This window comes from Podarcis cretensis (genome assembly GCF_951804945.1).
Source record: "Podarcis cretensis genome assembly, chromosome: 16".
NCBI lineage: Eukaryota > Metazoa > Chordata > Lepidosauria > Squamata > Lacertidae > Podarcis > Podarcis cretensis.
Window position 1 is genome coordinate 35,225,427 of NC_137186.1, and position 13,954 is coordinate 35,239,380.

Genomic DNA, 13,954 nt, shown 5'->3' on the forward strand with positions numbered 1-13,954 from the left:
TCCTACATATGCTGGGAATGCCAATATGTGCATGGGTCTTGACAGGGCATCTTTAAAAAATACTGTATAGTCTTATTGTAAAGAAGGAAATACAGATGGCTCCAAAATCAGTATCATTATCAAATCTTTCATTGTCAAAATGTCCACATCCTATATAAGGAAATGCTTCTTCTTGTTTTTATCAGGGTATCATGGTATTTACTGGTTGAAAAATGCTGGAAATACTCTAAAGATCCATCATTAGAAGCTTGGTATAATAAAGTCTGCATTTTTATATTAGCAGAAAAACTAACTAAATCAAGGCCTGGCATAAAGACAAAAACAGGAAATGGATTCATAATATTAATGAACAGGATGAGATGAGGAAAATATCAAAGACTCAAGGAGAATTGTGCAAAGGTATGCTTTATTTAATAATATATTAATATAATATTCAATATGAATAACTATCAAACTTTTTATTACTGTATTCAATTAACAAATAATGATCTACTTTATTACATCAGACACAGCATTAAAAAAATTAAAAAGCACCATCTTGAACTTCAAAGTTCAGAAATTATATATGTATCTATATCTAAATAAATATCTAATAAAGTGTGGATGAATGAAAAATATGAACATTAATAGCTAATGCCTTAAAGGTAAAGGTACCCCTGACAATTAGGTCCAGTCGTGGGCGACTCTGGGGTTGCAGTGCTCATCTTGCTTTACTGGCCAAGGGAGCTGGTGTTTGTCCGCAGACAGCTTCCGGGTCATGTGGCCAGCATAACTAAGCCGCTTCTGGCAAACCAGAGCAGCGCACGGAAACGCCGTTTACCTTCCTGCCAGAGCGGTACATATTTATCTACTTGCACGACGTGCTTTCAAACTGCTAGGGGGGCAGGAGCTGGGACTGAACAACAGGAGCTCACCCCGTCGCGGGAATTCGAACCACCGACCTTCTGATTAGCAAGCCCTAGGCTCTGTGGTTTAGATCACAGCGCCACCCGCATCCCTATAGGTAATGCCTTAGATGCATACAAATTATTTACAGCTGCTTGGCTTGAACAGCACTAATTACAAGAACAGCACTAATGGTTCCTTCAACTAAAGCTTTGTTCCTTTCACAAACTTCAGAGTTTAGATGCCACCAGGAAGTTCCATTTCTAGCAGGTGTGTTGGAAACTTGGCTTAACTGCAGAATGAGTCCAATCATACAAATAGGGTTGCTATGGCTGAACATGATGCGGAGCCATAATCTCTCATCAGCATGAATACCGCAGCTGTGATCAAAGTGCCTAAAGAAATAATAATTAGAAAACAACAGAGGAGTATTAACTATATATGAATAGAAAATCAAAACACCACGTTTTTTGTCTCCATATATAAATAAATCTATGGCCTTTTAAACTGTGGGGTATTGTTTCTTTTTTTTACTACGGTATGTATTTTTGTGGGGTGGGGTTATTGTAAACTGCCGTTTGATCCTCAAATGAAGGGCAGAATAGATATTTAATAAATAAAATAAAGATATATAACTTTATGTATTCATTTATTAAATTAATCTCCCAAGGGGACCTAGGGCAGCAGGACACAGAAAAGTGATAAAACAATTCAACTAAAAGTAAAATTAAAAAGTTGTCTAAAAACAACCACATACTCTTGAATCTAATCATTTTCATGGTTGCCAAGAACAGTATCTTCCAGTCATCAAGTGCCTGGGTAAACAAGAATATCTTTAAATTCCTCCTGAAAGTGAATAGCGAGGGATACAGATGTGTTTCACCAGGGAGGGCATTCCACAAATGGGAAACCACCACTGAAAAGGCCCTGACATAGGTCAACACCAGCTGGGCAACATCCAGTTGCAGCAGCACCATCAGGGCATCCCTTGCCAATCTTAGGACCCAGTACGGTTGATACTGGAGAATACTCTATGAAGAATTAGTGCCTGAATTTTCCTGCTACTCTGGTGCTCCTCTTCTCTTTTTCACTATCAGGGACACTTGCAGTATACGATGTAACTCATGCTCAGAGTAGACCCATTTAAGCACATTTATTTAAATGGTTCTTCTTATCCAAGTACGACTTAACTGGATATCACCTTCCTCTGCAGCCAGTATGAAAACACACAACAGTAGCCTCTTTGCAGATTGTTCTGCTAGGCTTTAAGCCAGGCATAGGCAAACTCGGCCCTCCAGATGTTTTGGGACTACAATTCCCATGATCCCTAGCTAACAGGACCAGTGGTCAGGGATGATGGGAGTTGTAGTCCCAAAACATATGGAGGGCCGAGTTTGCCTATGCCTGCTTTAATCAGCTATCATAGGCTTCCTTACAAAGCTGCATTAAATAAACCAATCAACTTTTCAACCCGCTACACTCTCAAAGGCAGTCAGCCAACCTGGCAACCACCACCAACTGCAAAGATGTGGGATAATTATTAAAGAGTACTTTTTTGCTAAGCCCCAGATCTCATGCCCCTTCCCCTGATTTTGCTCAGAGAGGTTGGGTATGCTGTAAAGCTGCAATCCATCGCCGTAATTTGCCAATACAGCGGTATCTCGGTCTACGAACAGTCCTGTTAACGGACTATTCGGGTCACGAACTCCGCAAAACCAGAAGTATTGTTCCGGTTAGCGAACTTTACCTTGGTCAATGAACAGTGGAAGGGCACTGGTGGTGGGAGGCCTCATTAGGGAAAGCGCGCCTCAGTTTAAGAATGGCTTCAGTGTAAGAACGGACCTCCGGAATGGATTAAGTTTGTAAACCAAGGTACCACTGTATGCATTCCGTACATGTGCCGCGTCATGCCTGTGCCCAGAGTCTTGTAAGTACCTACCATCAGATGAATGTTTGCTCAAATTGTAGACCCCAATGGGAACCAAACATCCTACTGGGGAGGGATATGAGCATGATTTCAATATATCCTCAGGCAATGCCAAAGCACTCTACTGGTCAGAGAGCCTCTGGAGTAAGGTAGAGGAAAACAAGTGCTAAAACAGATGCTCAAGACTAATTACCCACCACAGTACTGGTAGATTATAAATCAGTGTTTCCCAACCTTGGGCCTCCAGCTGTTTTTGGACTACAACTCCCATCATCCCTAGCTAGCAAGACCAGTGGTGAGGTATGATGGGAATTGTAGTTCAAAAACAGCTGGAGGCCCAAGGTTGGGAAACACTGGATTATATTACCATAATAGTAATAATTTTATTATTTGTACCCTGCCCATGTGACCGGGTCGCCCCAGCCCCTCTGGGTAGCTTCCAGAGTACAGTATACAGAAACATAACAAAATGCAATTCAAAATTCAGTGCTGTTAGTTTATACCACCACCACACTGGAATGCTGCAAGGAATAAAGATATTGAGGCCACCATCACATGCACATCACATGCTTCCTTTAATCACTTTACCTCTCTCATTGCATTTTTAAAGCACCATTGCAGAAAGGACAGCAGCTCAGTGGGAATGCACCTGGGTAGTGAATGCAAGGCTGGGGGGAAACTCTCCCGGTGGAACTTCAGCCTGCTCCATACCAACTGCAGAAGTCGTGTGTCCCCCCCCCCCTTCCTGCAGAGGGAAAAGAAAAGGCAGTCATGCTAATAATGCTAATACCACCTCAGTATCTAACATTAAATACCTCACCCGCCCTTGCACAAAGCCTACCTACCCATTAAACAGGCTCACCCCTCTCGAAAGATTGCATTTGGTCTGTCCTGCCATCGCCCCGCGGAGGATCCACGGTGGGCGATGCCATTTGAAGGACACCGTAGGGGGGGGAGGGCGCGCGCGCAAGCTCTCCCCTTCCACAAGATACTATTGCGAGCTTGGGAAGGAGGGGCTGCGCGAGCTCAAGGTGCCATTGGCCGGCGCCGCGCGAGAGCTCTCGCGGTATTGGGTAAGCTGTACTGACTGTTAGAGCAGCCCGCCTATCACAAGCTCAGCAAATAGCGGGACGGGCGGACGGGCGGGCGGGCGAGTAAGGGTACGGTAACCCAGCAAGGACGCAATAAGGAGGGTCAAATGCGATGCGCGTTCTCTTTCCCAAGATGCATGACGGATCGGAAGCCATGAACCATGGTGTTTGGGACGTCATATTACGTCACAAGTCACCCCCCCCACACACACACACTAAATTCCCATTCCTCTCAGAACTGGCTTTTACACTACTGAGGTGCAGCTGTTAAGGCTGTTGGGCTAAGGCAGAGGCTTAAGGTGACCTGGAGCTAGCTGCTTTCTGTCAGTGTAGCCTGAGCCTACCCAGCAGAGTTCTTGTGAGGATAAAATGGGTGAGGGAAGGAATAGGAACCATATTGTTACATACATACATACATACATACATACATACATAAAGGTAAAGGTACCCCTGCCCGTACGGGCCAGTCTTGACAGACTCTGGGGTTGTGCGCCCATCTCACTTAAGAGGCCGGGGGCCAGCGCTGTCCGGAGACACTTCCGGGTCACGTGGCCAGCGTGACATCGCTGCTCTGGCCAGAGCCAGAGCCGCACACGGAAACGCCGTTTACCTTCCCGCTGGTAAGCGGTCCCTATTTATCTACTTGCACCCGGAGGTGCTTTCGAACTGCTAGGTTGGCAGGCGCTGGGACCGAGCAGCGGGAGCGCACCCCGCCGCAGGGATTCGAACCGCCGACCTTTCGATCGGCAAGCCCTAGGCGCTGAGGCTTTAACCCACAGCGCCACCTGCGTCCCACATACATACATACATACGTTTAAACCCTGACAGACTCAAGGCTGCTTACAGACAAAAAAAATAACTGCTAAAAACACAGAACAAAACTTTTTTTTTTAAGTATCAAACATTGATACAATTGAAACCATATAGATATTTATAATCTATTAAAAACTATACAGTATAAGTTGTCTTGAGCTCCTTATGAGGAAAGTCAGGATATAAATCTCTTTAATGCATAATAAACCTGGCAGCAACTGAATGCCTGCTGTAGTATATATTCAGATGAAAAACAACTGACAGGGCTATTTCACAGAGAGAGAACCACGGGAGTTGTAATTATTGTGAGGCTGCTTGGGAAATCTTTGAAAAGCAAACTTTCAAGGTGGACCATTAATTCCTCCCCACCCCCCGCTTTACTACCATCAACTCTGTCCTCCACAACAACTCAGTGAGGAAGTCCAGGCTGAGAAATAGCAATCACCCCCCAAAGATCGCTGGCCAAAGAACAATTTAAATGTGGGCCTCTGCAAACCTAGCCTAAACCACGACACCACACTTCACTTTCAGACACAGATCCCTACCTCCTCTGAAGTGAAAGTCGCACATATAAATGAGAAAACATATTTTGGCTGCCTGCAAAGCACAATCTTAAAGCACACACACCCCACTTTACAAAAGAATCCTGGGAACTGTAGCACTGTGGGGTAAACTACAGTTCTCAGCAGTGTTTTTTTTCTGGGGGGGGGACGCATACCCCTAAACATTTTGTGAATCTAAGTTTGGTCTCATTGAGGGACAGTATTTCAATATGAGTAGGAAAATGAGAGTACCCCTAAACATATTTTTTTTGGGGGGGAAGCACTGGTTCTCAGTATTCTTCTTAGGGTGTCTGTGCAGGTTGTGTAAGAGTGCTATGTGTATATGACGGGTGCAGCTTAGCAGTTAAGGATACAGTCACAAAGTGTGTGCAAAGCCTTCTGCCTTCAGGTGTCAAGGAGGAAGCTGCCCCATTGCCAGTATTGAAGCAAGATCCCACTGAGATCCTGTGCGGTGTAGCGGTTAGGATGCTGAACTAGGATCTAGAAAAACAGGGTCCAAATCTGCACTCAAGCCACAAAGCTCACTGTGTCCTTGGGCCAGTCACTGTCTCTCAGCATTGTTGCAACAATTTAACTTGGAGGGAGGAGAACCGTGTACCCCACTTTAAAGATGATGTGGTGTTCATCTGATGAAGTAAAGGAAGATGGAGGCACCTGTCGTTCCAGATGCAACTTCCCCTCTCTGCCCATGAAGGGGAGATCCACACAGAACTATGACCCCATAGTCACTGACCTATATGACTATATGATTGCAGACCTAGGATCAGGGCAGGAAAGCATCCCATTGTTACTATTATTACACACACGTGTCATGGAAATGTTTTCCCTTCTTTGTCAGAGGCAATGTGTTGCTGGGTACCAGTTTTTAGGAATCACAAATGGAGAGAGTGTTGTTGCATTCGGGTCCTACTTTCAAACTTCCCAAAAGAGTCTAGCTGGCCACAGGAAAAACAGGATGATGGCTCTTCTCACAATCTTAAGCTCTTTTATTTCGTAAACAGAAAACGTAGGTATGATTTTTCTTTTCTAATTGTGCTACGAGAAGTCTTTATTTTATTTACAAAAAAGAAAACAAAAACCAGAGGCATTTTTTTCTTTTTAAAGCCCTCTGACACAAGTAGCTCATTTTTTAAAGGAGAGAAAGCGAAAAGTTTGATATTCCACAGTCAGATTTTGTTCAGAGAAACTATTTTGTCTCTTGGAAACACCAGAGGCAAAGACATGGCAAGCTAAGGAAAGGAAGAGGGTGTCTCTCCTTCCGCAAGCTGAGCTGGAATGAAGTACAATCAGAAAAAGCACAAAAGAAAGGAGGAAGAAACTTTGGCCTTCATTTTAAAAAGGAGGGGGAAATGATATTTTAAAAACTTTTCCATTGTCTTAAGAGTCCCATTATTAATTACTTTCTATTGTGCATTGGACACAGTAAAAAGGACATAATTCTTTTGTAAAGCATAATTAATGCACTATTGGCTCCAGCTGACATAATTTCCCACGCAGTAACTGTAGACAAAGTTGCTCTAAAGTTCCTTTTTTTTCTCCTCCCGTAGCTTGGCCTGGTGGGCAATGCTCATCACCCAAGCAGATAAACACCACCAGTTGAGAGACAACCCCAAGGTTATCGAGCAGAAGATTCCCAGAACAGTGTGGGGCAACCCACGTGCTGTTATATTTCTGCCCTCTGGATTTCAGTTCAGTCCGAGTCATCTCCACATCCATCGCTGCCCTCAGGATCATCACTCTGGAAAAAGGAGATAAAGAAACAGAGTAGTCACAACTGTCAGTGGCATTCACAAACATGGGTTTTTAAATTACGGAATGCGTGGAGAAAGTGGATCCAGGAAGGTTTTCCTCCCACTCTCATAGCACTTGAACTCATGGAAAAACAATGAAGCTACATGTTACAAGATTCACGACAGATGGAAGAAACACTTTTTCACACTGCGCATAGTTAAACTTTGGAATGCAGTGATGGCCACCAATTTGGTTACCTTCGAATCCCTGTTGTCCACCGGTGCCCTCGAGACAGTGGAATTGAAGTCATGGTTGGAGAGCGTCTCCACCCAGCACCCCATGGACTTCTCTTCTTTCTCCGTGCTTATGATTGTGGGGTAGATGTGTTGCTCTTTAAAAGCAGCAATCTTTTCTTCTTCTTCCACCCACTCCAGGGCCTCGTGGAGCCCATCATTCCCAAAACGTTTATTGTACTTTTCAAAGTGAACCCGCTCCAAAACCAGGCCCAGCCCCGGGGCTTTGGGGACGTCCACCTTCTCCTCCCCCCAGCAACGCTCCATGATGGCCTCGGAAGCGAAGCCCTTCACGATGGCGATCACCAGCCCAATCATCTTCCGGATCTGGTGCATCATGAAGCTTTGCCCTTTCACCTTGATCACAGCGAACTCCATGCCTTCCCTCACAAAGGGCTCCTCGCAGTACATTTCCATGATGTAGCGTTTGGCGCTGGGGTCTTTGGGCCCCTTCTGAGAGGTGAAGTTGTGGAAGTTGTGTGTCCCCTTGTAGCAAGCCAGAAGGCTGTTGACGGTCTCCAGAGTCTTCGTGCTCAGGCGGTACGTGTCATCCTGAAGGTCGCAGTCTTTGTGTGCCAAGGCAAAAGTTGGCAGCATGTAAGAGTATGTCCGGGCATCGCATTTGTTCTTGGAATTGAATCCTCCTGTGACCCGTTTCAGTCCTAGATTAAAACACACATGTTCTATTAACAGGATCTGTACAATCCCATCAAGTTTCAGGTGAACCGTGGACCCAGGATACTTCACCACTGGGATGGGGGGAAACTTGTAACCCTCCCAATGTCACTGAAGCTCAGCTCCCATCATCCTTGACCACTGTCCATCCTTGCAGAGGACGATGGGAGCTGGAGTCGCAACATCAGAAGGATCACAGGCTCCCCCAGACCTGCTTTAGGTTCAGGGGTCCACAGTTTTGGCTTAATGGAACTCTCAAATTTCTCAGTACACCAAGGCTTCAAAATGTACAGGTGGCAAAACTATTCACATTCCATTGGTGGGGTGTGTGTGTGTGTGTGTGTGTGTATGGAACTGACCACACAAGGAAGTGCATCATGTCTGGCACAACTTGGGGCCTGTCTTGGCTGCTGCGCTGTTCACTTTCCACAATCAGCAATTATATCATTTTGGCCTGGCACATAAGCTTCTCCCATCTAAGTGAAAGGGCCTACTTAAAAAATGCCAAATCACCCCAGGTCATGGGGAACATTGGTACTGGTGGGGAAAAGAATTGTGCTTGCCAAAGACCCTGCCTCTGCTAACCTTCAAGGGCCATGGGGAGCCACTTCAGAAGTTTATTGTTCTAGCCAAAGGCCATGACAAACTTGCAGCAATAGGATTAATAAAATAATGCAATACATACATACATACATACATACATACATACATACATACACACATACATACCTACATAATATAAGCGGACTTCCATGATGTAAGAGAGGCTTATATCTCAGATTAAATCTCCGAATCACCAAAACAATATATAGTGATTTTATCTAACCCCCTTTTCCTGATTTTTTTTGTAAACGATGCAAAAAAGGTTACTTTGTGCGTTACAAAGATATTACTGTCACTCAAAAGAAACCAAACCCTTTCTGCCACGATGCTTTTACAGAATCATAAAATTGTAGAGTTGGAAAAGATCACAAGGATCATCTAGTCCAACCTCCTGCAGGAACTGTTTGCCCAGCAGAGGGCTCAAATGCACGACCCTGACATTAAGAGTTTTATGCTCTACCAACTGAGCTGTCCCCGAGAACCAAGGTTTCAGAAACCTATGTAAGGGGCAGGTTAACAGATAATGAGTGATGTCTTTCACCTGTGGTTGACCACAAATACGAAGTCTGTCTGTGTCAGGGACCTTAGTTATAGCGGCCATCCAAGACTGCAGTGGGCATCACTTGGAAACGCAACTCATTAAAGGCATTTCTTAAGAAAGCTGGCATGAATTGTGGTCATCTAACGAGCTCTAAAATGCCCTGTTCTCATGTGGATACCAATAAGGAAACATGGTGTTCCTAATTAATTGTAGGTCCCTTCTGGAGTCTATCCAGAAGAGCAGGGTGGTCAAGTAGTTAGATGACAACTCCCATCATCCCTAACCACTGATTATGTTGGCTGGGGCTGATAGACACTGGAATCCAACATCTGCAGGGCTCCAGGTTGGCTACTCCTGAACCTGGGGGACAGGAGGGGTCTTCTGATGTCACAGAGCTTAACTCAAAGCACCCTCAACACCAAGGCCCACCTCGCCTATGCATTTACAAGCTGGCGAGAAGGGCTCATCCCTATTGCTCTGGTTATGAAAGATTGAAAGGTGAGATCACCGAGATCAAGGCCCACAACCAAAAGCTCCTGTTATTTACTCCCTTACCTAGAATTCGTATATGAGGAGGAAGATGGTGGTTTATCTTTTCCAAGATATCGTCTATCAACCAGACCTTCAGCGACACAATCTGCCCAGCTGCAGATACACCCTGCGTGGATCAACAGGTAGGGATTAAAATCAACAGTGGGGAGGGAAACAGAAAAGTCTCCATCAGACAGTGATGGGCTGAGGGTCCTAAGCATGGATTCAGGAAGTTAGTATAATCTGAAAGCAAGCGAAACGGAACTGAGTTGAAGAATGCAAGGGTCTCTATGCCAAACCATAACCTGGGGACCATGTATCTTACATATGTGTTAAAGGTAAATGTACCCCTGCCCGTACGGGCCAGTCTTGACAGACTCTGGGGTTGTGCGCCCATCTCACTTAAGAGGCCAGGGGCCAGCGCTGTCCGGAGACACTTCCGGGTCACGTGGCCAGCGTGACATCGCTGCTCTGGCGAGCCAGAGCCGCACACGGAAACGCCGTTTACCTTCCCGCTGGTAAGCGGTCCCTATTTATCTACTTGCACCCGGAGGTGCATTCGAACTGCTAGGTTGGCAGGCGCTGGGACCGAGCAGCGGGAGCGCACCCCGCCGCAGGGATTCGAACCGCCGACCTTTCGATCGGCAAGTCCTAGACGCTGAGGCTTTAACCCACAGCGCCACCTGCGTCCCGTTACATATGTGTTAGGGTGCCACATATAGAAACATAAGAAGCTGCCTTATACAGAGTCAGACCATTGGCCCATCAAGCTCAGTATTTTCTAAACTGTGTGGCAGGAGCTCCCCAGGGCTGCAATCCACAATGCTGACACTCCTTGCTGTTGAAACTCCCATTCACACCCGCAAAACCGCATCACCTTGTCTGTCCGGGCGCATCTCTGGAAAGACATCTTCTTCATGTCTTCACCGTGGTTCTCTGGGATGCAGCCTGATCGAATGAGGGCTGTCACCAAGTCATCCTCAATTGTCTTGAACTGAGCATTCCCCACATTGCGCTGGAATGAAAAAGAAGAAAAGACTGAATGCACCTCATTCGCCAGAGCTGGAGCTGCCTGGCTGCTACAAAGGATGAGCTAAGGATCAGGAAGTCAGCCCAGGTACAAGCGCCTAGGATGGAACAAAGAAAGGTGTTAACGTGGTAACTGGTCTGGTTTCTTTAGCCTGCCCTTTAGCTAAAAGGAAGAACTTGCAAACAGCAGTAGTGGGCTAGTCCCTGCCCTCAGATTTGCAATCTAGAAGACATGGCACTTGCAGGGAAAGTAATGGAGAGGAAGAAGGGAGGAAAGCAAACTCAGACACCAAGTCTTAAAAGTGGTGGCTAAGAGGTGGCCCAAAGGCACATGGTCTCTCAAGGGAGGCAAGATAGAAGTGGCCCTGCTTCTCTTCCGCTCTGCAGCCTTATGTTCAAATTCTACTGTCACAAAGGCAGTGAAGGCTCCCTATAGCACAGGGGGAAGCAGTGGTATTCACCTGTGAGAATCATAGGGCAGGGGGCCTTTGGCCCTCCAAATGTCATTGGACTACAATTCCCACCAGCCTAAAAGATCTGGAGGGCCAGCGGTTCTCCACCACTTTAAATAAATAAATAGGTGGACAAAACAGAGCAGCAGCAGCAGCAAGACCACCAATCCCCATCCTCATCTCATACCTACATGCCTAAACAAAGGCCAATGACAAATTAGCCTGGTAACTCCACAAACACTCCTCAAGCTTAGGTACCTGAGCCACTCACCTGCATCCCATGATAGCCTTTCCCTGAATATGCCATCAGCATCACAACCTTCCTTTTGGGGAACCTCTTCACCCCGTCCTCCACCTCCTCCCCACTGGTCTTGAACCGTTTCGTTTCATGCCCGTTTTCCTCCTGCTTTCCAACTTCTTCCGCTGCCTCCTCTATGTTGCTGCAGCTGCTCTTCAGCCTCTTGGCTTGGTTGCTGGCCACGGTTCTCAACTCCTCGGCCATTGCAAAGCACTAGAAGAGATCATCCGAAAGCTAATGAAGTCCTTCATTTAAAGGGCACGTCAGCCATAGAAACCTTCTTTACACAGATATTGAATAGGTCACTCAAAATCAACTGACAAAAGACAATTTTCTTAAGGCAACCAAGCAAGTAAGTCCAAAAGGAGCTACTGGACTGGGGGTTTTGGTGGCGTTTTAATTCTGCTTCACGTATAGATACAGTACATATACAGACATCATCATTCAACACAATGCCATACGCAGAGCTGAAACGAGCAACTTTGGCGCAGCTCACAATGAAGATCAGGTAATGCATCAGCAACAGAAGAATCCCTGCAATTCAGTGGACAAAGAGGTAAAACTACACTTTTTTAAAAAGAACAGAATATAAAACAACAGAAACACCACGTTGCATAGGGAAAGGCCCACTGGCGTGCATCTTATCTTTGTACTAAATCTGTTTTTTCTGCGTGGATTGGGTTTGTTATTACGGTATGAATCTTGGCGTCTTCGTAAACCGCCCTGTGATCTTCGGATGAAGGGCGCTAAAGAAATTTAATTAATAATAATAACAAGGATGACGATCATGCAGAACGCCCCCCCCCCGCCCCGTGGCATCTCCAGGTCCCCTCTCTCAAACCCTGCAAGAGGCGGCAATCCTGAGCTAGCTCCGCATCCAGGCAGTTTCCTGCGCCCTGAAGTGAACTCCTTTCTTCAGAAGCGCCAGCTGGTCCAAGTCAGATTGTCAGGACGCTTTCCCGGACGAAGATCCAGAGGCGAGACCTACGCTAGCCATGCCGTTCAGCCGCCAGCCCCCGGCTGGTCTCCCGAGGGAAGGAGCGGCCAGGCGCCCCGAGCGCAGCCAGGCTAGGAAGGGCATCCGAGCGGGGCGCAGGCGGGGTCCCTCTCCCTCTCCTTCCTTCCTTCCTCGCTCCCCGCGCCTGCCCTCCGCCAAGAGCCGCTCCGGCCACTTACTCCGCTGCTCCTGCCCGGCCACCACGTGGGAGCGAAGGGAAGGGAAGGGAGAGCGGCGGCGGCGGAGGAGGAGGAGGCGATGCCCGACTACGGCAGCCGCGGAGGGCCGGAAGGGGGCAGAGCGCAGCAGCGCGCCGGCTTGGCGAAGGGGAGGAGCCCGGAGCTGGCGGGGCGGGCGGGGGAAGGCGCGCTCCCGGGCATCCTCGTCCCCCCCCCCCCCAGCGAAGCGGCTGGGGCTGCGGGGGAGCGGGACCCGCCCCGCAGCAGCCTTGGCAAATGTGGTGCGCGCTCAGATACCCTCCAGCGTTTCTCCCACGCAAAATTGTTGTTGTTGTTGTGAGGCATCTAATCATAAGCCTGCATTTTTATTAAAGCTTATATGTTTAATCAGGGCTTGTATTTTAAAATGAGCTTAAAGATCTTCAAATGTTTCATGCCAGGCAGAAGACCAGCTGCCTAAGAACCTTGGCAAAATGTTTTACTCCTAGACAAGGGGGCCCCCTGATTTATAGCAGAAAACAATTCTCAAAGTCGTAAAAAGGGAATTACAGGCTAAGAGCCAAGGTTACACTGACCCTACAAATTAAGGGTTGATAAATAGTAAAATAAAACCATGTGCCTCCCATTAAACTTGAGCCATATTTTCCTAAGGTTGAAAGGTCAAGAGCAGTGAAAAGCAACTGGTCTGGCTGGCAGAAAGAGCATTTTTGGGAAGTCTTTTCTAAAGCTGTTTCTTTCTTAAACTAAGATCCTTTTAAGATTTCTTTTCCTTTTAAAAGGTTATTTATGTATTAAATATATTAGCTTAAATATAATTATGCAAAGGATTTAAGAAATGCTAGATTCTTATTTCATATAGTTGTAAGAGTTGTAACTATCCTGAAATTAAGTCAGCCACCAGCCCAGCCTCCTGCCAGACAGGAGACGCCATCGAGCACTCCTGATATATGGTTGTCAGGCCTTTTGTTTAGAAACCTTCAAATGAAGGAGATCTCTCAATGTTGATGTGAACTCAAAATCCTTGACATATGTTTAAGATAAAAATTCAAGATTAACCATCTGTTTTGGAAGGCAATAGGGCAAGGAGGGCAAGAGGTGAGCTGGTAATTAAGATTCCTTGTTGAGACACATGTAAGATATATTACTACTTATTTGTCATTTATAGATAGAAGAATATATAGCTTTTTGATTCCCATAAAAGGACAGAAGGAAATGGGTGTATCTTTTGTGATTGGTTCTAGCAAACAGCCAATAGGAATTTTAACCAGGCTGATTGGACAGAGGCAGCCACAGGAGGAGCAAGGGGGCTGGATTAAGGAAATATAAGTGCTGGCCAGAATGGCAGG

General features: G+C 46.3%; 1 protein-coding gene and 1 long non-coding RNA gene across 2 annotated transcripts; both read right to left on the reverse strand.

Annotated features, from left to right (window-relative positions):
* Positions 1-387: 387 nt before the first annotated feature.
* Positions 388-4,425, reverse strand: LOC307205482. The gene is made up of 3 exons (XR_013834023.1): positions 3,658-4,425; positions 3,401-3,557; positions 388-1,280 (listed from the first exon to the last, which is right to left on the reverse strand). It is a non-coding gene; the product is annotated as an uncharacterized lncRNA (long non-coding RNA).
* A 1,817-nt stretch (positions 4,426-6,242) lies between these two features.
* PUS1 (pseudouridine synthase 1) lies at positions 6,243-12,619 on the reverse strand. Its single transcript, XM_079956894.1, has 6 exons — positions 12,421-12,619; positions 11,406-11,645; positions 10,531-10,668; positions 9,678-9,780; positions 7,268-7,965; positions 6,243-7,017 (listed from the first exon to the last, which is right to left on the reverse strand). Exons 1-6 carry the CDS (start codon positions 12,511-12,513, stop codon positions 6,970-6,972), a joined length of 1,320 nt encoding a protein of 439 aa, XP_079813020.1. The 5' UTR covers positions 12,514-12,619; the 3' UTR covers positions 6,243-6,969.
* Positions 12,620-13,954: the final 1,335 nt, after the last annotated feature.